Source organism: Diospyros lotus, chromosome 13, assembly GCF_014633365.1.
Source record: "Diospyros lotus cultivar Yz01 chromosome 13, ASM1463336v1, whole genome shotgun sequence".
Lineage (NCBI taxonomy): Eukaryota > Viridiplantae > Streptophyta > Magnoliopsida > Ericales > Ebenaceae > Diospyros > Diospyros lotus.
The window spans coordinates 36,540,785-36,568,044 of NC_068350.1; the positions used below are offsets into that span (position 1 = coordinate 36,540,785).

General features: G+C 37.8%; 2 protein-coding genes across 9 annotated transcripts in view; both read right to left on the reverse strand.

Moving 5' to 3' along the window:
- The window catches only part of LOC127788345 (putative disease resistance protein RGA1), a 104,624-nt gene that overhangs the window by 4,837 nt on the left and 72,527 nt on the right, over positions 1-27,260 (reverse strand). For 2 of the 8 annotated variants that reach the window (XR_008020325.1, XR_008020327.1), the window contains exon 2: positions 2,537-2,618. The exons of 2 other annotated variants lie outside the window; for them this stretch is intronic. The gene's annotated coding sequence lies outside the window, so the exon portion shown is untranslated. Of the gene's footprint in view, positions 1-1,269; positions 1,313-2,536; positions 2,619-5,449; positions 5,642-23,308; positions 23,420-27,260 lie in introns of those variants that run through there. 4 more of the 8 variants (XR_008020326.1, XR_008020330.1, XR_008020329.1 and 1 more) reach the window with 4 other exon arrangements.
- On the reverse strand, positions 6,610-7,598 carry LOC127788220 (putative disease resistance protein RGA4). Its single transcript, XM_052316331.1, has 2 exons — positions 6,838-7,598; positions 6,610-6,694 (listed from the first exon to the last, which is right to left on the reverse strand). Exons 1-2 carry the CDS (start codon positions 7,596-7,598, stop codon positions 6,610-6,612), a joined length of 846 nt encoding a protein of 281 aa, XP_052172291.1.

Genomic DNA, 27,260 nt, shown 5'->3' on the forward strand with positions numbered 1-27,260 from the left:
GTATCTTTGAGCAAGTTTTACTTTTAGGATACTAAACAAAATGAGAGCGTGAATACTTTTAGAAGTACCGATAATTTTTCCTTAGTAAATATCATGAAGATAATTTCCTAGCATACACACATAGATATCAACACACAACACAAAAAATTCTTAAGGGTTTACCTATTCTCTTAATAAATAAAATATCGCTTGGAAAGCAGAGAGAGAAACAATCACAGAAAACAATTTCTTCAATCATTTACTCACATAGATATCACATACAAAAAAAAAAAAAAAAACTTAAATTCAAATGAGCACATTCAAGAGTCAAAGATGTTTTGCATTCAAGCATGACATCTCAATTATTCAAGAAATACTTTAGACAAACAACAAAACTAGTTTACCACATTTAAGCCTTTGGATATGTCATCATAACATTAATCAAACAAGACATTGTCAAGACATGTATAATCAAATTCATTCAAGAAAATTATTACTCACATATTCAAATCAAATCATACAAAGACATAAATCAAAACTGAAATATATCAAATGCTAAAGTGCTTTTAAACACTAGAATTCTAATCCCATGTCACTCGAGTGATAAGCTCGAGTTATTTTATAAATAATTACTCTAGCTTAGCATTTTGAGTACTATTACTCATTTCTCAATAACATTTTCTATGAGAATGTATTCGATTAACTCTACAAGTCACTCGAACGATCTTAAAGACTCTAGCTATAACTATTGCACTATATTTAGAATTTCTTGAGAAATTATATAGATGAACTTGAAAATCACATTTTAAAACTTCAATACATGTCCTAGTATCACATAATCAAGGCAAGAGAATAATATCAAAAACATTTAAGGATGCAATTTTGCATCCTTATGCACTCATTACAAAATATCAATATACAAATAATGATCATACTACTCTTTCAAAATGACAAATTCTAATACACAACTGTCACGGTCTGCCTCCTAGAGTACCTACTAGCATAGGCAATCCATGAAAAGGTCGCTAAGAAATGGAAACAAAGCATCCCAATAGTACTTTCATGACATTATACTAACATTTACGTAGAGAACTTGACATTCATACAACACAATCAAGTAACATGTTTGGTCTGGGCTTAACAACCCATATAATACCAAAAAAAAAAAAAAATGGTGGCATGAAACAAAATTACATGAAGACAATTGTTCTCCATGCCCTGTTAAAAAGAAAACAAGACACTCCCCAGGATTCTCCGCTCGAGGTGACTCTGTATACACTATGCATCTCTCACCATCAGGCGTGACTAGCCTCATCGCCCACTATCGCTTTCCCTTTATTTGAATTGACACAGAATAAACAAAGTGAGTCACAAGGTTCAACAAGTATAATTTATGAAAAAGTAAGGCAGTAGGAAACAATGAGACATAAATAGACATACAACTAATTTATTTTACCATGTGTGATTACATCATGCATTTCTAACTCAACGATACATGCATCCCATATATATATCATATCAACACATGTCATACGATATCAGGTAAAATATATGCACCATCATCTCGTGGATCACTTTCCACCCTCGTCTTGACCACATTTCATGCGAGTATAAATAGCTATAGTGGGACTCTAACCCACAATCTTATACATCACAATGACAGATGTTGGGAGACTCTAACCCACAGTCTTACACTTTCTCCTTTATAGGATATCCTTTTGCTTTTCCTCCGTGCGAAATAGTAGGTGCGCTAATGTACATATAAGTATATCATGCATGTGAAACATGTATGTGAACATCTTATGCCTCATCTAAAATTGAGCCCCACTTGATCATCTTGTCACTACTCTTACAATTGTGAACTCTTTGTGGGCACATACTTGATAATTCATTCTTTTTGTATGGTATGTCACTTTAAAATAGGAATTTTGTAATTCATTTTACAACCAAAATATGCCAAATTATATATGAAATCAAATCCCTTGATGTCTAGTTTACAAACCAAAAAGCAGATCTCAATTCTGATATTGGAGCAAAAAGTTATGGCTAAAAGGGTACAAGGTGCGCAATGTAGTCCATTGCAAGAGTCGACTTTTGGCATATGGAGAGTCGACTTTTGAAGGAGAGTTGACTTTTTACAAATTGGAAGTCGACTTTTGAAGGAGAGTCAAGTTTTGACATATTGAAAGTCGATTTTTGCAAACAAAAACAGAACAAAATTTGCATAACGAAACCCTAACCCAAATTTTCAATTTTCAACTCATTTAAACTCGATTTTGGCTCAAAACTAGTGTCAATCCTTAGGAAATATGGGGTAGATCAATACTCCAATGAAACCACAAGCTTAAACACTCAAAATCATATAACAAATGAAAGATTTACAGACAACCAGATTTTTGCATAAAAACCAACCCAACCAAGATCCCCCCAATTTTTAGATTTCAACTTGGTGAAATTCATTTACAAGGCTTCCAAAAATCCCCACAAAACTCATTCCTACCATCCCCATGAAAAAAAGGGGGATTAAATACATAATGTGAAAGGGAAGAGAACTTGCCTTAAGTTGTAGAAACCCGATTGAAGCTGAAATTGCTGCCTCCAAACTGATCTTTGGTCCTTACTGAAGTTTACAAACCAAGCTAGAGGAAGAAGAAACAAGTAGAAGAGAGGATCTTGAGGTGGTCCAGAAGAACAAGGAAAAAAAAGGAAAAAAGAAAAAAGGAAAAGGTAGGAAATGAGAGGAGATGAAGGATGAAGTGCACGAGCAACCCCCTTCCCCCCTCTAATTCTCTTTGATTTTTTCCATTTTACCCCTTGCTAAATATGCCAATTCCCATCATATCCCCTTTCAATTTAATTCTTTTTTCTTAAAAATAGACATACATGCATATACACATTTCTTTTTTTTTTCCCTTGCTTTTATTTTTCCTTTCTTTTCTTTTTCCATCCACATCCTTTATTTATCATTTCATCTCTCTTCTTTTTTTTTCCAATTTAATTATTTTATGGCCACAATATAATACAGGCTAAAATAATACCGAAAAATAATTTAGACTCACTAACGAGTCATTACAACAACGGACTTAAATCTAATTATTCTTGTCATTCACAAGTTGCTATCAAACAAATTCCAAGAGAATTCAATCATTTTGACATACGTCACATTCATCATATAGACCATCATGTAAGTATTAAAGAAACTTGCCCCACGTACATATCGTGGCAAAGTACTTAAAGTTTCATATAAAATATCAGTTTGAATCAGTATTGCGACTTGAAAGATAGAATTATTACTGAAAGGCAACATTTAACTGAAAGGTAATGATAAGACTGAAAGGCAAGTCTCGCATGGACTGCACGTAATGTCCAGTTCTGAGTGTGTATAAAGTGTGTTCTCATTCGAATTTACATAGGGGTACATCAGGGGGTAAGGTCACCCACCCTCTGGGAATTAGTTGGGCAAAGCTCAGACACCCTAATAAATAAATAAATAAATAAAATATTAAAGAAACTTACATTTTTACTTAAACAGCACACAAATTCTCAAGACACACAATTTCAATTTGTCAACCATACCATCAGACATTTATATTTAATAATTCTTAAACATATCCATTTTATTTTGAGGGATAAAATTACAGCTGGTAAACCTGAGAAGATTTTAATAAGAGTTGAAACATTTGAAAGATTACTTATATTAAATGACCCATCAAAGTCTAAAAATGTTTTTAGACGAGATTCTCAAATAAACAAAGTAAACTTATGAACCTCTAGAAATATTTTTAAACCACATGAGACCTTCTCAAAAATGACTATCTCTAACCCAAACTAAAAGAAAATTTAAAATTTAGATGTAATTTACCCTAATATATATTATCATACTATAATATTGCTTCGTAATAATGAGAAATAAAATTTAATTTTAAATTTTAAGGAGAAAAGTGTTTTAAAAATAAAAAAACATATAATTTAAAAATAATAAAATAAAATAGCTTGGTTAGTTACCCTTTTGAGAATTTAAAAAGTATATTTATTTCAACCTACTTTTGTATTTTTAATAATTTTAAAATTAATATAAATATTTTCTATTTATTAAAAATTAATGTATTCTAAAACTAGAATTCTACAAATAGATGAGCTTGGGCTCACCCAATTTCAATAAATCAAACTAATAAAACCTAAATTTGAATAATAGTAGACTAAGCTGGCAAAAACAAGGAACCAAGGTAGGGCCAACTATATGGGACTTTGAAGACGAAGGAAAAATGAAAAAAAAATGGTAAACATGTCTTAGATATGATTTTAGAGGTGCTAGAAAAGAAGGATCATTAGAGGGTGTTGCCCTGCAAAAGGGCAATTTGGCACAAAAAGGGACTTAAAAGCACTTACGGCCCATGAACAAGGAAACAAAGGTCTTTGGAGGGCCCAATGCTGGACTTGAGTTTTTGGGGCCATGAGGCGAGACGTGAAAATGGGCCCGAATTGTATATTACATTCAAATTTTATTTTTTTATAATAAAATATAAAAAATAAATAAATATTTATACCATAAGAATAAAATTAATTTTTTTTTTAAATTATCAATTAAAAACTACCATAAACGAAACAAAACGAAATGAAGGAGCAACTAACCGTTTGAAGCAAATCTGGAGTTAAAGCATCTGAGAAGCAGATCTAATCTGATGACCCAATCGGCAATCGAGAGGTAGCGAGCCACCGGCCACAACCCACAACCCACAAGGGCGAGCGATGAAGGGCGATGGCGAGCTAGCGACTGAGCAGAGCAGCGAGAGGCAATGCTTGCTGGGCGAGCGCCCGAGCAACCAGCCATCGACCACAAGGGCGAGGCAAGTCGGTGAGGACGAGCGATCGCCGATCGAGCAGCGAGAGGCGAGAAAGCGAGGGCGAAGGGCGAGGAGCAACAAGAAGAGAGAGAGAGGCAGCGAGCTACCGACGACGGAGCAGCAGCGAGAGGCGAGAGCGAGGGCGAGGGCGAGACGCGACGAAGCCAAAGAGATAGGGGCCATGGGCTAGGGCAGCGAGCGAAAGAGAGAAAGGGAGAAGGGTCACGTGAAGGGGGTGGGGGGTGGAAAAAGCATGGGGCCCTAAGTTGTGAAATTTCCATGGTCTCTAGTTGTGAAATTTGCATGGGCAATTTTCAATTTATGGGCCCCTAAATTGTGAAATTTCCATGGGCCCTGAGGCAGTTGCCTCATGGAAGGTCCGACCCTGGGAGGGCCAAAACCTTTCTTGAAAAATCCAAGAAATAGGAAACATACCCCAAAATTTTATATTAAATGTGTAAGCTGCTTGAAAAATTCGAACCACGAATAAAGCACCAAATTTTTGAAATTATTTCCTTGGGATTGTCCTTCCAAAGACAAGGGAGCTTGAACAAGTAATACATAACACAACAACAACAACAAAAACCTTAACCCATTGAGTAGTATCCATTACATAAATTCTAACACATCAATCACCTTTATTTATGATTATAACTTCTCTTATGTGTCATCCCACGTAACTTTTTCACTTCATCTACTCTATTCACATGCGAGTCCACCAGTGCTTGTCTAACATTTCTAAATGTCCAAACCATGTTATACATCGCTTCTGTATCTTATTTTTAATAGATACCCACTTTGATTTTATCACAAATAACCTCATTTCTAGCATTATTAGATAGATATACAATGTTTATGTGCTGGGTGAGGGTTGAAAATTCAAGCTTACCTAATAATGAGAGGAGGTGATTCTGGCGTTGTTGATATATAATTCTGGGATATGAGCTACCATATGCCAGTCTCTTGCTGTTTCTGGGTGTAGTGTAGGGCCAGCCTGCTACACTCTTTAACCCTCAGTACTTTCAGTGCCCGGAGGTGTTGGAATCCCTTTGGCAGTGCTGACACTTCCGGGCATCCCAAAATCTCAAGTTTCTGAAGCGACTCTGAGTTTTGCAGCCACTCTGGGAATTTCCGGAGGCTGGGGCAGAATGCAATCCTTAGGTAATTTACACTCCTAGCTGTGCCACGCAGCCAACGGGGCCAATTCACAAAGTTTGGTAATTCTGTAAATACCATTGTCCTGATGCCAAGGTTTGCAATTACAGTGATTCTCCCCTCATCCAAGTTGAGCTTTTCACAGTCATTGATCATCAGGTTCTCTAACTTGGCAAGACTTGCTACGCATTTTGGAAGAGATGCTAATCTCGGGCATCTGCTGATAGCTAATGTCCGAAGAGCTCTGAGGCACTGAATTTCTTCTGGCAAACAAACAAGGTTGGCACAACCGGTGATCCACAGAGACTGAAGAGAAGTCAAGCATCCGATTGCTTTCTCAGGGAAAGATTCCTGTTGTGTGGTTACATAGAGATGTCTAAGGCCAATCAAGTTCCCTATATTTTTAGGCAACCTCTTCAACGCCTTACAATATGAGATTCTCAGAGTCTGCAGATTCAGCAGCTTGCAAATGGAAGCAGGGAGTTCTTTGATGCTACAGTTCCAACTGAGGTCAAGGAACCTCAAATGTTTCAAGTAACCAATAGATTTCGGTAAGACTTCAAAACATGAATCCTCCAAATCGATCACTCTCAAGTACAGGAAAGTTTCGATGCATTCATCAACAAAACGATCATGCATGGATCTTATCCCATCCCGTGGAAAGAAAATGGTCCGCAGCTTCTGAAGTTTCAGGAGGGATTTTTCTACTCCCTGTCCTGACAAATCACAACCCAGTAAGGAAACATGCCGAACCATATTTAAAACATCTCCCGTATGGGATTTCTTCTTTAGGCATTCTGTTTGTGCTATAGACTGTGCAAGATCATGTACAAGATCATGCATTCTAAAGGTTACATACAAGGGGCCATTCTCTTCAACCTCTTGAAAGAGTGATGTTGAACACAACTCATCAAAATACTGATCCCCGATGTCTTCGGGCTCTAGATTTTGGCCAGGAATTGACTGAATCAGACCTTGTGCCATCCACAGCTGAATTAACTTATCCTTGTAAATGTATTGCCCCATTTGAAAAATTGAACAGTATGCAAAACATGGTTTCAGGTAAGATGGTAAGTAATCATAACTCAATTTCAGAGCAGGCAGGATATCCTCTGGCCTCTGACGTTGTAACCTCCATATTTCACTATCTCTCACACGCTGCCAATCACGTTCGTCTGTTTTTTTGTACAGCAGGCTTCCTAGAGACCTTGCAGCTAATGGAACGCCCTTACATCTCTGTGCAATTTGCTCTCCGATGTCGAGGAGGTTCTGATGCCTACTCTGATCTTCTCCTTTTGGAAAAGCCCATTCCAGAATCAAAGAGAAGCAATCTCTCCAAGCAAGTCCACCAAGTTTATAATGATGATCGCTGCCCACAATGGAAACAACTGCATTAGACCTAGTGGTGACAATGACTTTGCTTCCTCTGCGACCACCCATGAGGAGAGATTTCAGTTCCCTCCATTTTACTAGGTCGCTGTCCCACATATCATCCAAGACGAGTAAAAATTTCTTATCGGCCAAACAACCCCGAAGCTTATGCTGCAAGTGATCACTATCTTGCTCATCACAGGGTGAAGTCGTTGCAGATGCAATGATCTTTTTCATCAGCACATTCATATCAAAATCCTGAGAAACACCAACCCACATCTTCGGCTCAAAATCCCTAGCAACCGGCTCATTATTGTACACTAACCTAGCCAATGTTGTCTTCCCCAAGCCCCCAATTCCCACAATGGGAATGACAGAAACATGTTCGCGAGCATCATTCAACCTCTCAACAATGGCTTCTTCATCCCTTCTTCTTCCTATCACATGACGCTATGAACAAAAGAATGGCTCGTCTCCCTCTGTATACGCACATTACGCGGATCCGAAGACCTCTCAGAAAGCCTAAATTTGTTTTTCCCACCATCAATTAAATGTAACCTCTCTGTCATCTCCTTGATCCTGCTAACAACTGAAAGGCGGAAACTAATTGAACTACTGCTCGTAAGATAGTTCCGTAACTTTCCCCTAACCTGGTTCTTGAGAGCTTCAAATTCGACCTCGTCCAGAAGATCATCGGCGTCGGCGAAAGCATCCTTGACATTGGCGAGCCATTTGCGAAGCTCGTCGTTCGTTGACTGGTTCTCCTCTGCGTCCAATAGGACCAGTTTGATTGACGACAAAGCGGTTTCAAGCTTCCGGAGCTCGGCATCTGGTCCGTTTGCCAGGAAGAGTTCTTCGACTAGAAGTTCGCCTAGCTTGGACAGAATGAGTTCTACGACATTGAACAGAAGCAGTTCTCCCCCATTCTTCCTTTCTTGGGGAACAGATTGAAGGGTGTTGAAGAAGAACGATTTATATTGAGAAGCAATCAACCTCTATGGCTTAAAGCTTTCAGGTCAACTTCCCACGTCTCTCTCTCTCTCTCTCTCCCCCCCCCCCCCCCCCCCCCCCCCCCCATCTCTCTCTTGCAGGTTCATGCCAGCGATGCTTCTCTCTCTATCTCTCTGTCTCTCTGGATGGAGGTGACATTTTAGACCAATAATTCTTGTTTAATGTTTATATATATGTGTGTGGGTGTGACAAAATTGGGTGTTTGAAGGTTTATGCCTAATTTAGTTTTAGAGCATATTTTTATGCATTTTTAAGTAATAATATATATAAGAAGACAGAATAGGACAAAATCTACTTTAGTTTTAGAGCATATTTAGTGATTAAATATGCTTTTTAGAATTATGTGCTCGAGGAAAAGTATTGGTGCAACTTTCGAGAGTTGGCACGAAAATCAAGGTCAGGCACGAATATCGAGGCGATGCACGCTTTTCGAAAATTCGAGTTTATCTCTAAAGATGAGTTATCCTATCTATATGATATGATTGTTTATTATGCATGATATTTATGAAAGATATGATTGCTTATATATGCATGGTATTTATGAAAGATATGATTTATTTTGTCATATTGCATGGAAAGTCATGATAATTTCCATGGCACGATATTATTATCATATGATATTTGTGCATGAGAATGTGATGTCACCTAAGAGTGTAGCCGTAATTCCCCAAGGGTAATTGATGGAATAACGTTATGATTATCTTGCCGAATGTGCCAAGATTTTGCCTAGGATTCCGTACCGAGCTGGGCCTGGGAATTCACTAGAGCAATGTTTGTTCATTTATTTGCATCATACATTCATATATCATGTTTTTAAACCCTCACTAGAAGATTCATCTTCTAATCGGGTTATGCCCCTAGAACATTCAAACGTTCCAATTAGGACTTGCAGATATGGCAAGGAGATGATTGAGACGTAACGACACGTGATGATGTGGTTGATGGATTTAGCGAGTTGTCCCAGTATTTGTTTCTTCATGAGGATTCAGGATATATTATTATATTAATGATCGTGTATAATTGTTATAGTTTAATGTATTTTTGAGGTATCATTAAGTTGTATCTTTTGAGGTATTTAATTGTTATCTCTTGATGATGAGTCTCTATGTAATTAAGTATTTGAAGATGTAATGGTACAAATTCTTATTTTATTATTAAAGTGGATTTCGATTCTGTACCATATCAGGTTTCGATTTTAGCTTCCGCATTTATGATGATTACCTATTTTAGTTTTTTTATTTTTATTTTGGTATGCTGAGAAGGTAGATCGGAATTGTCGGAAAATGATTTATATTGAGTTTATGAAGAAAAATTTATATATATTCCCGAAATTCTTAAGTTATTTAACACCCTTGAAAAGGGCGGGGCGTTACAGCTATGATGGTCCAAGAGCAGACGCTATTGAGGCAAATAGGTAAGATGTCTATCTCTAGTCCTGAAGAGAGGCTTATCGTGTGTATTATACCTATATGAGGGTGTAGTCTGAATTGATTGAGCAGATTTGAGCTCAGCAGCCCATGATGTGAAATTGGCACAGATTTTGGAAGATGTGGAAAAGTTTTCCTCTGTATAGCACATTACGCGGATCCGAAGACCTCTCAGAAAGCCTAAATTTTTTTTTCCCACCATCAATTAAATGTAACCTCTCTGTCATCTCCTTGATCCTGCTAACAACTGAAAGGCGAAAACTAATTGAACTACTGCTCGTAAGATAGTTCCGTAACTTTCCCCTAACCTGGTTCTTGAGAGCTTCAAATTCGACCTCGTCCAGAAGATCATCGGCGTCGGCGAAAGCATCCTTGACATTGGCAAGCCATTCGGGAAGCTCGACTTTCGTTGACTGGTTCTCCTCTGCGTCCAATAGGACCAGTTTGATTGACGACAAAGCGGTTTCAAGCTTCCGGAGCTCGGCATCTGGTCCGTTTGCTAGGAAGAGTTCTTCGACTAGAAGTTCGCCTAGCTTGGACAGAATGAGTTCTACGACATTGAACAGAAGCAGTTCTCCCATTCTTCCTTTCTTGGGGAACAGATTGAAGGGTGTTGAAGGCCGAGAATGAGCAACTCAACTAGTCGACCATGGCAGTGGCATTTAAACTATCGAATGGCGAACGACAATGAAGAACAACGATGGCGACCACGACGATGACCTATGATGGAGAAGGAAGCAAGGCCTATGTTTGCCAGTGACACCGATTAGATATGGAATGGAGATGGCGGGACGGGCGATCAATAGCCAATGCTTGAGAGAACAGAGAGATCTGTTCGAGATTTTTGGGGGATGGGGGGCGCGGCTGTTTTTTGTGTTTTCCACTTTTTAGTGTATTTTCATTAAAAATACCCTTATTTTGGGTTTTCTTTACAAAAATTTTAGTTATTTCTAAAATTGTGTTTTCAAAAATAGCCCCAAAAAAATGTATTTTCAGTATTTTAAAAAAATTAAAAACTCAAAACAAGCTAAAAAGAAAGAGAAAAAGCCTTACTTTTCTTCCAAGCAGCTACTCTAGGTGAATGAGAAGACCTTTCTATGTCAAAAGGGACAACCAACCATTTGCAAGGTAGACCCCAACCCAATGCCACTGTATCCTGCTTACACTCATCCCCTTTATCTTGAATATGAAGTTTATTATTGTTGATACGCCCTGCCAAAAGACCCGTGGAAGTCAGCCGGAACCCATCAACAACATTAAAATATGAAGTTTGCATTTGAGGGTTAAATTATTGATGCTTGAAGATTAACTGGCAATTGAGGAGAAGGCGCTGCAAGGCAATTAATTAATTGGCCCGAGTCTCATCCCAATTAATTAATCCAACAAGGGCCCCACTCGGCAATTCAAAGAAGCAAATTAAGATGAGATGAAGCTTGGCAATTGAAATATTTAATCAATTAAACAATTAGTGGAGTCTTGGCAATTGAAGTTGAAGCCCTTCACGTGAAGACACAATTGATGCAACATGAATATATATTATTAAACAATTGGAAGTCCAGCAAGTCATGAATATTATATATATAATAGCAGGCATGGAATTAGAGGCAATTGGACCACACGGCAACTAAACAATTCAAAGAAGAGTCAAGCAGCAATTGGGGAGCACAGGGGGGGGGGGGGGGGGGGGGGGCCTCCACGCGGTTCAAGACAAGGGGGGCCAAGAGGCCCCCACTCGGTTGAACTAGGCCACAACCGAGACCCACTCGATTCCTTTGAACCGAGTGGGTCTCGGTTGTAATTAAGGGGGCTCTCGCCCCCACCCCTCTGGATTCATATTATGGGGGCCTCTCGGCCCCCGTGCATTTAAATTAAAGGGGGCCTCTCGACCCTACCTCTCTCGGTTCAATTAAGGGGCCTCTCGGCCCCCATTTCTTTTAAATTGTGGCCACCCTTAGGTGGTCACAATCAAGACCCACTCGGTTCCATTAAACCGAGTGAGTCCAACTCGGTTCTTAACCCTGTGCTATCTTAAATCCCGAGAGGAATAAGTTGAGAATATGCTATCCGAGAAGCTCTCGATGGTTGCCACGTGTTCCCCGGGAAATGCGGGATGACTGTCACATGTCTCTTGCTCTCTCTTTATAAGTAGGTGGCTTGTCTCTTCATTTGGGGGATTCATCTTTGGGAGGAACAAAAACTCTGTATTGTTCTCAAGCATTCAAAGGGTCACTCAGTTCTTAAGGGCAGTCAGTTCTTAAGCCGTCAGTTTTAAGCCGGTCATTGCTAAGGCCAGTTGGTTTTAATCAAGACCCAGTCGTTTCTAAGGAAGATCCAATCGATTCAAGGCCCAATCGATTTTAATCAGATGCCAGTCGATTTTAATCGAGATCCGGTCGGTTCTCCAGCCAATCAATTTTAATGAGAACCCAGTCGATTTTAATCAAGACCCAATCGATTCTCCAACCAGTCAGTTTTAATCAAGACCCATTCGTTATTAAGAGCCAGTCGGTTTTAATCAAGACCTAGTCAATTATTGGGGCCAGTCGATTTTAATCAAGACCCAGTCGGTTATTTGAATAATGATATTCATAAAAGAGTAACTATTCACCAACAACTATTCATCAGCATAAACACAAGCATTTATGCACATATCGATAATGTCATGCATATTATCTACGACTTGCATTTGACGTATTTCTCAGAATATTGTTTGACTTGGCCGTTGGAGAGCCCACACGGGGAATTCCCCCTCGTAGCCTTCTAATTGTTGTTGCGCCCACAGGCTAAATTCTGGACGGCTTTCCCTTAACTTTGGAAGACCAATCTATTGAAAGCCCCATCAAGGTCCACGAAAGCCCCTCCAGGTACCTTGTAGAGAAGATTCTGAATACTATTCCAGGCTCAGGCCTTGTTGAATTCCAACTCCGACCCAATCTGGATCCGTTGAAGCCTCGTGAATAATACCCTAGACCTTGACATTGACGGATACTTTTGCTCAAGCTGATCCTAGATAAATAAATATTATTGTTATAATTTGATAACAACAATGTTCATTTTGTTTTTTAAATAAGTATATGTATAAAAAAATAAATAATCAAAATCACTAATTATTATCACTAAAGTGATATTTTAGTAGTAAATAGTTGCATTAATGAACTTAATGTATGAGAGTTTGAGTCTTGTGAACATTAGACAGACTTCCCTAAATCATGTGTAGTATCTCATTTTAAGAAAGTGACCCCATGACCCCAATGGCTGTTTTGGGCAGACTTTTTTGACTATCGGGATGGCTTGGAAATCACTTTTCATTGATTTGTTATTTTTTTTTCCTCTTTTCCTTTTTTTTTTATGTACACATAAAGAGATATTTTTTAAGAAAAAAAATTTCAAAAGACAAAAATAAATTAAAATTTCCTCAAGTTAATTAACTTCTTTATGAGAAAAATTATGTGTCCTATAAATAGGAGATCAAGGGATAGTCTCCCACTCAAAAGAGTTGAACAAGAAGAGAGAAAATAGAAAAAACAATAGAGAAGAAAGAAAGAATAGAGAAAATTAGTAAGGGGAAAAAGAATCTTTTATCAAGATGACCAATGAGAGGTTGGGAAGTTAGAATGAGTGAACAAGACCTCCTCCAAAGAGACCCTAATATGAGTTTCCCTCACCAATAATGTAACGACCCTTTAGTGGGCCTCGGTGATATAGTCTAAGATGAGATAATTGTTTTATGAGAGTAATGATTTTTTATGGTTTATATATGCTATTTGTAGGTAATTGTCACGAAAGTGGAAAAAGTCAATGGGTTGACTTATTGATAATGGGACAATTGAAGAAACATGAGATGAACTATCCTACACATGACTTAGAATTGGCAGAAATGGTATTTGTACTAAAGATTTGGAGACATTACTTGTACTGGGAGAAAGTGGAGATTTATACAGATCATAAAAGCCTAAAATATCTCTTCTCCCAGAAAGATTCGAATATGAGGGTATAAGGGTAATTTATTACCGTATGAAAGACCGAATCGACTATAGGGAATGCCCTGACGCTGAGATGCCAAAGGAAAATGATATGGCATTAACGAGCATCCCGAGATAGGATTTATAGTATCCAAAGAAATCGGATCGGAAACGATTTTCGGTACAACTAAAATGCAGCTGTCATTTAGGCTGCAAAACCAAATCATTGAAGGCGACTTTCGGGAAGTCAACGAAAGCTTGATGGGGCTTCGATTTTTCTTAAAGAACAACCCTTCAACGGTTTCAGAAAGAAACGAAAAGTTTAGGGCCAAAACGAAAATTCGGGCCTAAGTGCAGTTTTCTGAAATTGCCAGAATGAGGTCAAAACAATGTTTTTTCAGAATCTTCAGGGGTCAAATAGATGTTTTAGGACTTGACGGTCTTAAATACAATTATAGAAAGTTCAGGAGCTAAGTGAAAAGGGTCAAAAAGGTAAAAGCCAAAAGTTAAGGGGCTAAAGAGCAAAAACCCAAAAGTTTGGCCAATGACCAGCACATGGCTGGTCGACCACGGCTTATTTTGGCCACAGGGTTGCACAAGGGATGGTCGAGGGAGCATTTTGTAACACCCCGCCTCGCCGGGCGTGTCACTATAAGGGTATTTTCGGGAATCTTTTTTTTTTTTATTAACATCATTACGCGCGGTGCTTCATGAACAACCTTCACATGCACACACAAGATCCCAAAAACCCCAGTCTTGCCCGTTTAACCATCAAAATCAATAATCTTAACAACTAAATGAGAGATAATCATAATGCAGCGGATACATTATCATCAAACACCGATTCTTACATAGCATTTTCATAACGAAATACGTAATATAGATAACCAAATGATAACAATGTTATCGTACAAATTCTTATACAAGCTGAAATACATACTAAAACCCCCAAATGTTACAATGTCTATCAAACTAAGCACCATAGATCTTCAACCAACCATATCCTTGCCCTCGCAGCAGTCCCTGACTGGAACATTGAACGTTCCAGGGGCATAACCCAAGTTAGATGACAAAACATCTAAGTGATGACATGAAACAGTTTACATAATGCATGAACAAACATACAAGCATGGCATACACAGACAAAACGACAAATGCAAACATGTCTAACTTGAGAAATCTCCATGACATACTCAACCTCTCGTGAAAAATCCATTTCACACACCGATGGGGTTGACCTTGCCGCGACATACTTAATCTCTCGAGTGCCCTACCGTGTCACTCATTCACCAAGATTAACCTTGTCCCATTCTCAAAAAGACCCCATCCCGTCTCATACGGACCCAATAACGACATGAAAATCAATACCCCGATGATATGAAAATCCCACACCATGCATCGACTCTTTTGCAAGTAAAAAAAAAGTTGATGCAATATACTAGATGATCAATATGTAAATGATGCCATATATACATGAACAAAACGCATAAGCATAGCATTCCGAGTTCTGGTCTCGAGTGCCCTACCGTGTCACTCGTTCACCTGAACTTACTACACTCACACCAAGACATATCCAAAAAAAAGGTAAAACTAGAGTCAGACCACTCACCTGCATGCATTCGGAATACCTCGATCCTCGTGTAATGCCTCGATTTGAGTGCCAAATCCCAAATACTTGAGCTTATACGCAACCTCGAGCCACAACACATCCTAAACACCATATTTAATTAAGAAAGCATTAAAATCCATTTTCCTCAAATTTTCCTTAATTTCCTCTATTTTCTCCTATTTTTCACCTCAGTAATTCCAAATAATTATTTTCTCAAACATTTTCCCAAATATTTCAATACAGAAAATTCTAAAATAATTAAATCAAAATTCTGGAATCAAAATTACCAAAATGCCCTTCCTCACTCGCCCTCACGCGCTAGGCACGTGTGTGAGGGTGAAGGCTGACGCGTGACTACACGCGCCACCCTCTTCTTCCTCGAGCCAGTCGCCGGCGGTTGCTCCGATGACCTCGAAACTGGTACCCCCTTAAAGCCCTTCTTCAGTCGATCACAACCCCACAAAAATTAGGTCGAAAGGCCACCGGAAAGTGCCCCGAATGGCGAGTTGCAGGTCGCGGTGGCGGTCCGCCTAGGGCTTTACTACTGAGCTTCAATCGGCCACCAAACGTACTCCTTTGCTTCCTAAATGCTCCATAAACGATTCCCACACTCCAAGGAGCAAAAGCCCTTTATCCCTTGCCTTCGATTCTCTCTCAAAATCGACCAATTTGATGTCAAAAACTTTGAAGTTTCAGCCTCCTTTTATAGACAAATTCCGGCCAATCAGCGGCCAAGCTTGGCCCCCAAGCCTTCCTACCGCCGTATATGACCTTCCCCAAGCTAGCCTCGGCCGTCCCATCGCCGAAAATGGTGGCTAGGTGCAGCGGCCATTTTCTCTTTGTGTTCACACTGTCAGACTTTGGTTTATTGCATTTTCACCCCTGATTTTATCAAATCTCATTTTGGTCTTTTCCTTGGTACCCCTGATCTTCCCAACACCATCACTAGGCCCGACTGATCGTTTTGACCTTGAATCCATTTGATTCAACCCAAAATCGCTTAAGGGTTGTTCTAAACATAAAATACTAGTTCTTGACATGCTTCGTTAACTTTTCAGACGTCTCCTACGTCGATTCGATTTTCTCAGCCCGGTCGACAGCTGTACCGAAAACTGTTCCCAATCCAATTTCTTTCATCACTAAAAATTATAACTTAAATCACTCATCGACACTATACCATTTTCCTTGGATAACTAGAGTCCGAAATACTCCCTTCGATTGATTCGATTGCCTAAAGCTGCGTTAGTATACCCTATAACCTCATTTTTCAAAAAATTCCATTTATGCCCTTCATTAAATATTATTTATGACCACAAATCATTCCCGGGTATTACACATCATTTTTAAAGGCATGGGCCAACAACGGCCACTGGGTTAGCCGAAAATTCAAGAAAAAGTGACTGAAAGTGGTCCCGCGATCGAGTACCTGCAAATTACTTTTTGTGGTCGACAAGGGCTCGTTCCAGGGCCATCTAAGGGAGGTAGAAGCTCTTAAGGCCTTGGGTTAGCCGAGCAAAGGCATTTGAGGGTTCAGATTCGCCTATAAATAGGCGTCCATGAAGGCAAAAAATGGGAGTACTTAGAGCTTCAAATCGGCCACGAAATCAAATGAATTAGGGTTCCAAAATAAGGGGCTTTTGTTTCCCATAACTTGAAGAAGAATTCTAGAAAGTTTGAAGAGTTTTGGTTAATGTTTTGTAGGGTTTCGAGCTTCGCCAAAGAAAGACGCAATTCGCCTAAGCCAAGGCTTCAAGCGGCTGGTCGGAGGCCTTCCGGTGCTCCTTTTGGGCTCAAACTTGGCCATATGGATCGACTCAAAAAGCGCTACAAGTGGCATCAGAATCTCCAATTTTCGATGTAACATCCTGCATCGAGCGATAGGAAGGACAGAAACAAGTTACCCTGATGGGCTTACGCAAACTTCCCAAGGGGTCACTTATCCTTGAACTACCTTAGCTCAAGCACCCTTAACCCCAGAGTTCCTTGCCTACATTCAGCCCAAAAGGTATCCAGCTGGTGTTATTTCTTTCCTTACGTATCCTTGATATATACTACGTTTCTCTGGGCTCTTGGGGTATTACATTCTCCCCCTTGAGCACATGACGTCCTCGTTATGCGACCTTACAACCGGTCCCAGATTTCTCCCCCCCTGCATGGCCGATGTGGGATTCGCCTAAGGTGCTTACACGCACCCCCCTAAGAACTCAACATTCTCGCTGAGGTTTACCCCACCACCTCGCTCAGAGGCTTGGGGGTCAGCTCTGATACCACCTGTAACATCCCGCATCGAGCGATAGGAAAGATCGAAACAACTTACCCTGATGGGCCTACACGAACTTTCCAGGAGGTCACCCATCCTTGAACTACCCTAGCTCAACCACGTTTAACCCCGGAGTTCTTTGTCTACATTCAGCCCAAAAGGTATCCAACTGGTGTTGTTTCTTTCCTTACGTATCATTGATATATACTACACTTCTTTGGGCTCTTAGGGTATTACATCCGGTGTGCCATGGCCTGGAAGATGATCGGTTTGTAGCCTACATGCGCTAATCATCACGTGCAAACCAGGCGCCAGCGCATAAAGAGGCGTGAGGGCTTGGAAAAATGTCCAAAAATCGAGAAAAATATTTTACGGGGGTTTGTGTAAAAAGTTTTAGTGTTTGTCACCCGGATGTCTCGATTTTCGCACTAAATAGTCTCGTTCTGCGTGAAAACGCAGCATTTGGGTAAGTTCAGTAATTTTCCTTTGAAGTTCATATGATATTATGAATTTTTGTGGAAATAGATTTGATAAAATAGTCTCGACGGTATTTATTCGGATTTTTAAAAGGAAAAATGGAATAAAATGAAGGAAAATGGGAAGAAAATGGAATATTGAGATATTTAGTGATTAAATATGTTTTTTATGAATTATTTGCTCGAGAAAAAAGTGATTAGTGCAACTTTCGAGAGTTGGCACGAAAATCGAGGTCCGACACGCATATTAAGGTGATGCATGCTTTTCGAGAAATCCGAGTTTATCTCTAAATGTGAGTTATCCTATCTTATATGATATGATTGTTTATTATGCATGATATTTATGAAAGATATGATTCATTTTGTCATATTGCATGGAAAGTCATGAATTTACGTGGCACGATATTATTATCATATTGATATTTGTGTATGGGAATGAGATGTCACCCTAAGAGTGTAATCGTAATTCCCCAAGGGTAATTAATGGAATAACGTTAGGATTATCTTGCCAGAGGTGCCAAGATTTTGCCTAGAATTTCGTCCCGAGCTGGGCTAGGAAGTTACACTAGGGCAATGTTTGTTCATTTATTTGCATCATTTATTCAGATATCGTGTTTTTAAACCCTCATTAGAAGATTCATATTCTAATCGGGTTATACCCTTGGAACATTCAAACGTTCCAGTTAGGACTTGCAAATATGGCAAGGAGATGATTGAGACGTAACGACACATGATGATGTGGCCGATGGGTTTGGCGAGTTGTCCCGGTATTTGTTTCCTCATGAGGATTCAGGATATATTATTATATTGATGATCATGTATAATTGTTATGGTTTAATGTATTTTTGAGGTATCATTAGGTTGTATCTTTGGAGGTACTTAATTGTTATCTCTTGATGATGAGTCTCTATGTAATTAAGTATTTGAAGATGTAATGGTACGGATTCTTATTTTATGATTAAAGTGGATTTCGATTTTGTACCATATCAGGTTTCGATTTTAGCTTCCGCATTTATGGTGATTAAATGTTTTAGCTTATTGATTTTTATTTTGGTATGCTGAGAAGGTAGATCGGGATTGTCAGGAAATGATTTATATTGAGTTTATGAAGAAAAAAAATGTATATTCCTGAAATTCTTAAGTTATTTAACGCCCTTGAAAATGGTGGGGCGTTACAGCTATGATGGTCCAGGAATAAACGCTATTGAGGCAGATGGGTAAGATGTTTATCTCTAGTCCTGATGAGAGGCTTATCGTGTATTATACCTATATGAGGGTATAGTCTGAATTGATTGAGCAGATTTGAGCTCGGCAACCCCATGATGTGAAATTGGCATAGATTTTGGAAGATATGGAAAAGTTTTCCTCAGTGGGATTCAGTCAAAAGGGTGATGAAATGTTGCTATTTCAGGGGCGGATTTGTTTTCCTGATGATGCAGAGATTAGGAATGGAATTTTGTCAAAAACTCACAAGTCCCGTTACACTATCCAATCTCCGGCAACAGTTTTGGTAGGATAGCTTGAAAAGAGATGTGGCAAGGTATGTTTCGAAGTGTGCGGTGTGTTAGCAAATTAAGGCGGAACATAAAAAATCAGCCAATCCTTGCATTCGTTACCTATTCTGGAATGGAAGTGGGATAATATATCCATGGACTTTGTGACATGTTTGCCTAGGATGACAAAGGGGCATGCTGCTATATGGGTGATAATTGACAGGCTGACTAAATCAGCCCACTTCTTGTTGATAAAGAAGACTTACCCTCTGAACCGTTTGGCGAAGATATACATTGAAGAGATCGTGAGACTACATGGCATTTCGTCCAGTATTGTGTCAGATTGTGATCCTCGTTTCACTTCGCATTTTTGGGAGGCTTTACATGGTGCCTTCGGGACGAAGTTGAGATTCAGTACTACCCTTCATCAGCAAACTGATGGGAAGACAGAGAGGACGATCCAGACACTGGAAGATATGCTTAGGGCATGCATATTGGATTTCCTTGACAGTTGGGACAATCATTTACCGTTGGTGGAATTCACCTACAATAATAGTCGTCAAGAGTATTGGGATATCACCTTATGAGGCATTGTATGATAGGCCATGTAAGTCACCTATTCGTTAGGAGAATGTTGTAGATAGAGCATTGTTGGGACCCGATATCATTATATAGATGATAGAAAAGATCCAAACCATTAGGGCCTGAATGAATGAAGCCCAGGATAGGCAAAAGAGTTACGCGGACAATAGACAACGTAACTTGAAATTTGATGTGGGCGATCATGTATGATTGAGGGTGACACTTATAAAGGGTGTGCGCAGATTTGGGGTGTCTGGCAAGCTCAATCCTTGCTATGTCAGTTTTTTTGAGATTTAGAGCGGGTTGGATCTTTGACCTACGGGTTGGCCTTACCCCCTCAGTTGGTGGGCCTGCATAATATGTTTCATGTATCTATGTTGAGGAAGTACGTGCCAAACTCCCAGCACATTATTGACTATCAGACCATAGAGGTCAGAGAAGATGTTTTTTATAAGAAAATGACAATTGGTATATTGGAGTGAAAGGAGAAAATATTGAGAAACAAGACGATTTTGTTTGTGAAGGTCCAATGGCAACATCACTCTCCAAACCGGGTTACTTGGGAGCTCGAGGATGAGATGAGGTGTCTCTTTCTCCAGTTGTTTGTATGACCAAGTATGAATTTGAAGGACCAAATTATTTGAAGGGAAGGGGGGAAAACTGTAACGACTCATTATTGAGTCTATGTCATGATTAATGTTTTTATTTTATTTTGGTGTATAGATATATATATCATAGTTTATAAAAAAATTTAAAGATTAAAAATTTAATAAAATGAGTTGAGTTTAATGAATAGGGATGGGCTAATGTGAAAAGTACAAAGATATGGGATGGCTAAAATTTTAAATGAATTGGGCCTAAACTATGTGTGGGTTGTATATTTAAAATAAAATGGGTTGGTCCAAGTTGGAAAATAATTTTTTTAGGTCTTAGGTGAGTTGGGCCTAATTATGTGATTTTGATTAATGGATTGGGCTTGAGCCCATTTGCAATATGGTGAGATAAATTTAAACAGAAATGTAATTAATTGTGAAATATCCAAAATGGGCATTATAATAATAGTGGTTGTGTGCAAGTGAAAGGTAAAAGGTCATTTGGCAAAAGACATATGGCTCTCTCTTTTTTCATTTTCCTCTTTTTTGTCTCTCAATCATTCTTCTTCTCTCTGTTCTTTTCCTCAACCAACAAGTTTTCTTCCCCTTCTTCTTGGTTTTCTTCTTCATCTTCTTTGTTTCTTCTTCTTTTTCTTCGTTTTTCATCTTCATTATCTCATGACTTGAAGCTTCAAGGTGGATTTTTTAGATTTGAGGAAAAACTTCTTTTCCTTGGTTTCTCTTCATTAAAAGAAAGACCAATTCTCCTTACATCCCTTCTTGATATACAAGTTCTCTTCACTTTTCTTATCCATTTATGTGCAAGTTGTTTCTTCACTTGATGTTATGCAAGTTCTTCTTACATCTCCTTTTGTTATGCAAGTTCCATGCTTTTCATTTCTTTCATTTCAAAGTTATTAAATTTTCGGCTAAATTGCATAGCTTGTATTCTTTTGGCTAATAAGAGTTGAAATACTTCACAGATTATTTATACCAAATGACCTATCAAGATCTAAAAATGTTTTTGGATGAGATTCTCAAATAAACAAAGTAAACTTTATGGACCTCTAGAAATATTTTTAAACCACATGAGACCTTCTCCAAAATGACTATCTCTCACCCAAATTAAAAGAAAATTTAAAATTTAGATGTAATTTACCCTAATATACATTATCATCCTACAGTATTGCATCGTAATAATGAGAAATAAAATTTAATTTTAAATTTTAAGGGAAAAAGTATTCTAAAAATAAAAAACATATAATTTAAAAATAATAAAATAAAATAACTTGGTCAGTTACCCTTCTGAGAATTTAAAAAGTATATTTATTTCAACCTACTTTTGTATTTTTAATAATTTTAAAATTAATATAAATATTTTCTATGTATTAAAAATTAATGTAATCTAAAACTCGAATTCTAAAATCAATTATTTGGAATTTCAATTTTTTTCTGAAAAACAAAAAAGAAATCCAAATTCCAAATTCTTTGATTAGGATACATTTTATTAAAAACGTTTGTATTAGGGTTTAAATCCAAGAATTCGAATCCTAAATAAGATTTTTTTTTATTTAAGACTTTATTTGGTAATTTCTTAGGGGGATGTAGAAATTTTTTCCTTATTTTAATTTTTTTACCTTATTTTAATTTTATAATTTTAATTTTATAATCAATTTTTTAATTTTTTCAATAATATACCGAACTTTAAAAAATTTCCTCCATGAAGATATAAACCTTAGGTACGTATAGACCTATGTTATGTAAAAAATGGTTTACATAAGTTCATATAAGATTAATAGTAAATATTATAACAAATTTCAAATACATTTCTACAATTTAAAAAGAAAAACAAAAGTAGTAGTTCAAAAATAGTGATAGGTACACAAATTGTAACATAGATTTGAAAAGGGTTATATTGTAAGATTTAGGTTAATGTCATTTCCTTGAAAATAGTACTGGTTAAAGTATGGAAAAGTCAAATATAAAAGACAAGATTATATTAATATAAAGTTGAAATGATTTTTGAATTAACATATGGAAAAGTCAAGATAGAGTTAGAAAACATTCTAATATTTTTATCAAATTATTTACTAAATTTTTTAGAATACACGAAAGGACACATATGTCATTTTTTCATATCTGTAAAAACCAAGATAAATTTATTCAGAGGAAAAAAAGATAAATTTATCTGTAAAAACTCAAATAAGAAATCGCGTGATTTCTTTTTTAACGGTCACTAGATAAATTTAATAAACACAATAGAAAAGCACTTTTTATCTTAAATATTTTTCATATCCTACTTTTTTTTTATCTATATATTAGTTAATAAATACTATCTAACAGTAAAGACTAAGTATAAAGTTGTGGTTAACACTGTCCCTTAAAAGGACACTGAATATCACTATGATATCAAACAATACCAACATGCCATCAACACATAAGCAATGCTAACCTATTAAAATGACAAAATGTGTAACGAAAATATCCCATGTATTAACAACAATAAATCAAAGGGAAATACAAAATTTGAATACAAGCATTTTAAATTAATAAGTAATGATTGGTACATTTGTATTCAAATAAATAACTAAACAATATCAATGCTCTATCAAGCCACCCTGTCCTATCACGAATACTGCAAATATATGAGCTTGAACCTACAAATATGGAAGGAAAGATCATTAGAGCTTGAACCTACAAATAGATGAGCTTGGGATCACCCCAATTTCAATAAATCAAACTAATAAAACCTAAATACGAACAATACTACACTAAGCTGGCAAGAGCAAGGGACCAAGGTCGGGCCAACTGATATGGGACTTTGGAGACGAAGGAAAAATGGAAAAAAATAGTAAACATGTCTTAGATATGATTTTAGACGTGCTAGAAAAGTTCCATAGCAAGGAAAGATCATTGGAGGGTGCTGTCCAATGGAAGGGCAAATTGGCACAAAAAGGGACTTAAAAGCACTTACGGCTCATGAACATGGAAAGAAAGGTCTTTGGAGGGCCAAAACCTTTCTTGAAAAATCCAGAGAAATAGGAAACATATCCCAAAGACAAGGGAGCTTGAACAAGTAATACATGACCCAAAACCAACAAACCATAACCCATTGAGTAGGGTCCATTACGTAAATTCTAACACACCAACACAAACCACATAACAATACACTATTTTGTCATATCAAAATTAAAACACAAATCAAATAACCTGAACATTACTACTATGTCAAAATTACAAAAAATTTCAGCAGAGTCTACCTTGTTTTCATGCCACTAAACCTGCAACAACACAAACCACAAACCACAACCAACAACACAAACCACATACCTTCAACCATTACCCTATACAACAACACAAACTACATGCCGTCAACACAAACCACATACCATCAACCATTACCCTCTACAACAACACAAACTACATGCCGTCAACACAAACCACATACCATCAACCATTACCCTCTACAACAACACAAACCACATAACCTGAACAATACATTATTTGCTATGTTTATACAAAAAAACTAAAACTAAAATAAAAATATAATATACATCAAGTACTAGTAATCTAATTAAAACAAACTAATATATCAATCTACTACAAGTTTGCTATGTCTATACAAAAATATTCCAATCTGTCTACGAAGAGTATAGACATCCGGATTTGGGTCTATCTGCCAGCTACCCTTATTATGCCTAAGGATGTCCTTGATGTATTTGATAACAAAGCATCCGCAGCTGGCACTGTATTAGACATACTGGTTAATTGTTGTTTCAACTGACAAAATAACCATATATTCACAATATCTCTATAATATAATTTAATTTACCTGTCCACTTGTTGAGGCACCTTATCAGGATCAGTACCCTCCACATCCCATTCTCTGTCTGAAGTCGTAGTTGCAGTTACATGCTTGTAATATCCACTACTCTTCAGTATAATGGGTAGGAGTTTTTCTAGTGGAGTTACAGCTACTACCTTAATCCTCCGACTGTCTTCACTCTTGGAGCTGGAGTCGTATAAGAACACTTTTTTATTCTTCAAGCTAATTTTGATAAGAAACCAATGTTGATTCTTGTAGTTGCACGGGAGCAACACCTGTTTTCGTACGTTAGTCATATACTATATAAAAATCCATCAAATCAATTAAAGAACACTTACATTGTCGATTGTCCACCAAGGGAGATTCCCTTCATTTCTCCCGTCCACGAAACAGGTCCACTCCGTCAGGACAATCGTCGTAGAAGGATCAAAAACTTTCCCATTGTCTCCCTCGTATTCTTGAGTCCAAAAAGTTGATATATATGACTGCAAAATAAATTAAAAAAACTTTATTTATATACTAAATTGAGATACAACAAAAGAAAAAAGAAGTAATGGTTGCAACACTCACAAATAGCGGGGTCGAGATGATAGCATAATTATCGTCGTATAGAGGACGCGATTGTATACGTCTAAGGCAACACATATAACTATCAATGTGACGTTCGTCCAACCATTCGCTCATGTCCTCTATGCACCGGAAGTTAGCCGGGGATAGATATTCAAGGCACCCGGTGTCACGACTATAATAACCAAGAATTATAATTTGTAAATGTCAAAATGTATTGTTAATGTAATTCTATATGGGACTAGTTACTTACAAAATATTTTCTTTGGATGCTATGAACTCAATGTAACCCTCAAAGGGATTAAGATCATCGTCCCCCACTTGCGGCACTGAGTCCGACCCCTCCACCGCGACATCCACCTTTCTTTTCTTTGGTCAAATAGGATCAGTGAAAGGCGTCTTACAAAATTGCGATTTTTTTTTGTCTCGCATAAGTCGCTTGCCGACCCTAACCACATCCTCTTCCTGCAACTATACATAAACTAACTATTATAATATTGTACTTCAAATTCTGATATGTAAACGTATAAATTTGGAACTTACTACAAATGTAGAGGCTTCATCGTCGCCATCGTGATGACTAGGATATATCTGATCACCACCTAGGTGCTGCTCATCGCCATCATTGATGTGAACTAAGGAATGGTCAATATACGGACTACATTGTGCCCTCTCTAGTTGTAGCAATTAGGCCCTCATTTGACCTATTTCTCGGTCAAAATGTGTCCTCATTTGACCCATTTCTTGGTCAAAATGTATCCTCATTTGTACCATTTCTGTCCTCATTAAACTCATTTCCCTATCTACCCTCCTCAACATCTCCAGTGTTTGAACTAGCATCTCAGTGATCTACAAAAGGCAAACACACAAATTTTTAAACATTAAAAATAATTGTGAAAAAAATAAATAAAAACCATTATTGTAATAAGATCATACCCCATGCTCATCTGGTCTGTGTTGCGGACTGTCAAGGACTCTTGCCTCCTGCCTACCTTCTTTATCTATCTTTTTATGTACAACTTCCTCCTCGTCCTTCTCCTGATCCTCCTCCCTTCTCTGCTCATCTCCATGGCTATGTATAGGCTCATCCTCGTCACCACCCTCCTTATCCTCGTCACCCCCTCTACCCCCAAATTTGAATACGTACTCTCCGACCGAGTGCTTCAGGTTAAAGGACCTCCAAAAATTCGTTTCCCGCTCATCATCAGTGGGCTCAAGTGTCAAACTCAATTCTCGTACCTACAACATAGTATTATTTAGATAGATATTACTAAAACAAAAACAAAAATAAATGAAATTTAGATTCAATTGCACACTTACTTTATTTGTTAGACAATCGTTGTAATTTTTTATTTGTGGCCTTTTTTTTTACAACCATTTTCTGCACCTGGGAATGAATGCGCCGGGTAGTGGGATGGCCCATTTATTTTGAATCCATGTGAATTTTTCGATTAACCACCACTGTAGAGAGGAGAGTAAAAAAATTAATAATAGAAAACAAAAAACAAACAAAACAAAACAAATATTTAACTAGTATAGACAAATCATATACAAGTAATGTAAAACAATACGAAGAGAGTAACTTCTACCTGAAATGCCCACACAAAACCATAAATGTTTATTTTTTTCCCAACTCCACTCAACTTATCCTCACTCATGGCCATTCGAATGTAATGTTGACTCTTACTGTACACGTATGTCCTCCAAGGGAACGCCTCAAATGCATCTAAATTCTCAACCATAGTCCACAAAAAATAATCCACACGTGCACGCTGATCTAAGCCCAACAATAACAGGTTAACCATAGCAACGTAAACCAATCTAAGTACATCATCTGAAACCAAGTCCTCGCTGTTATTAAGTAGGGTTTTGATGTCGTCTCCAGACACTCCTTTATGGTGCTGTGGAAATAATTGCGCATGTAAATTGTTCGGGGCACTAGTCCTCGTTTCAAGGATTTCTTTATCAATTGCCCCAAATCGGAGTCCGGTAATAAGTATGAACTCATGCTTCCTGTACTTGTATGCCATGTCACTGATCTCGAACCACATTTCATCGTGGCAAGCACCCGGGAATGTCACCTCCCTAACTAGAACATTACATAT

What these genes read in the sequence shown, in the direction of transcription:
- LOC127788220 (XM_052316331.1), bottom strand. Translation starts at nt 7,598, where the DNA reads ATGAATGTGCTGATGAAAAAGATCATTGCATCTGCAACGACTTCACCC. An exon ending in GTTGAAGAGAATGGCCCCTT is followed by an intron (nt 6,695 to 6,837) that starts GTATGTAACCTT and finishes GTGATTTGTCAG; the next exon opens with GACAGGGAGTAGAAAAATCC.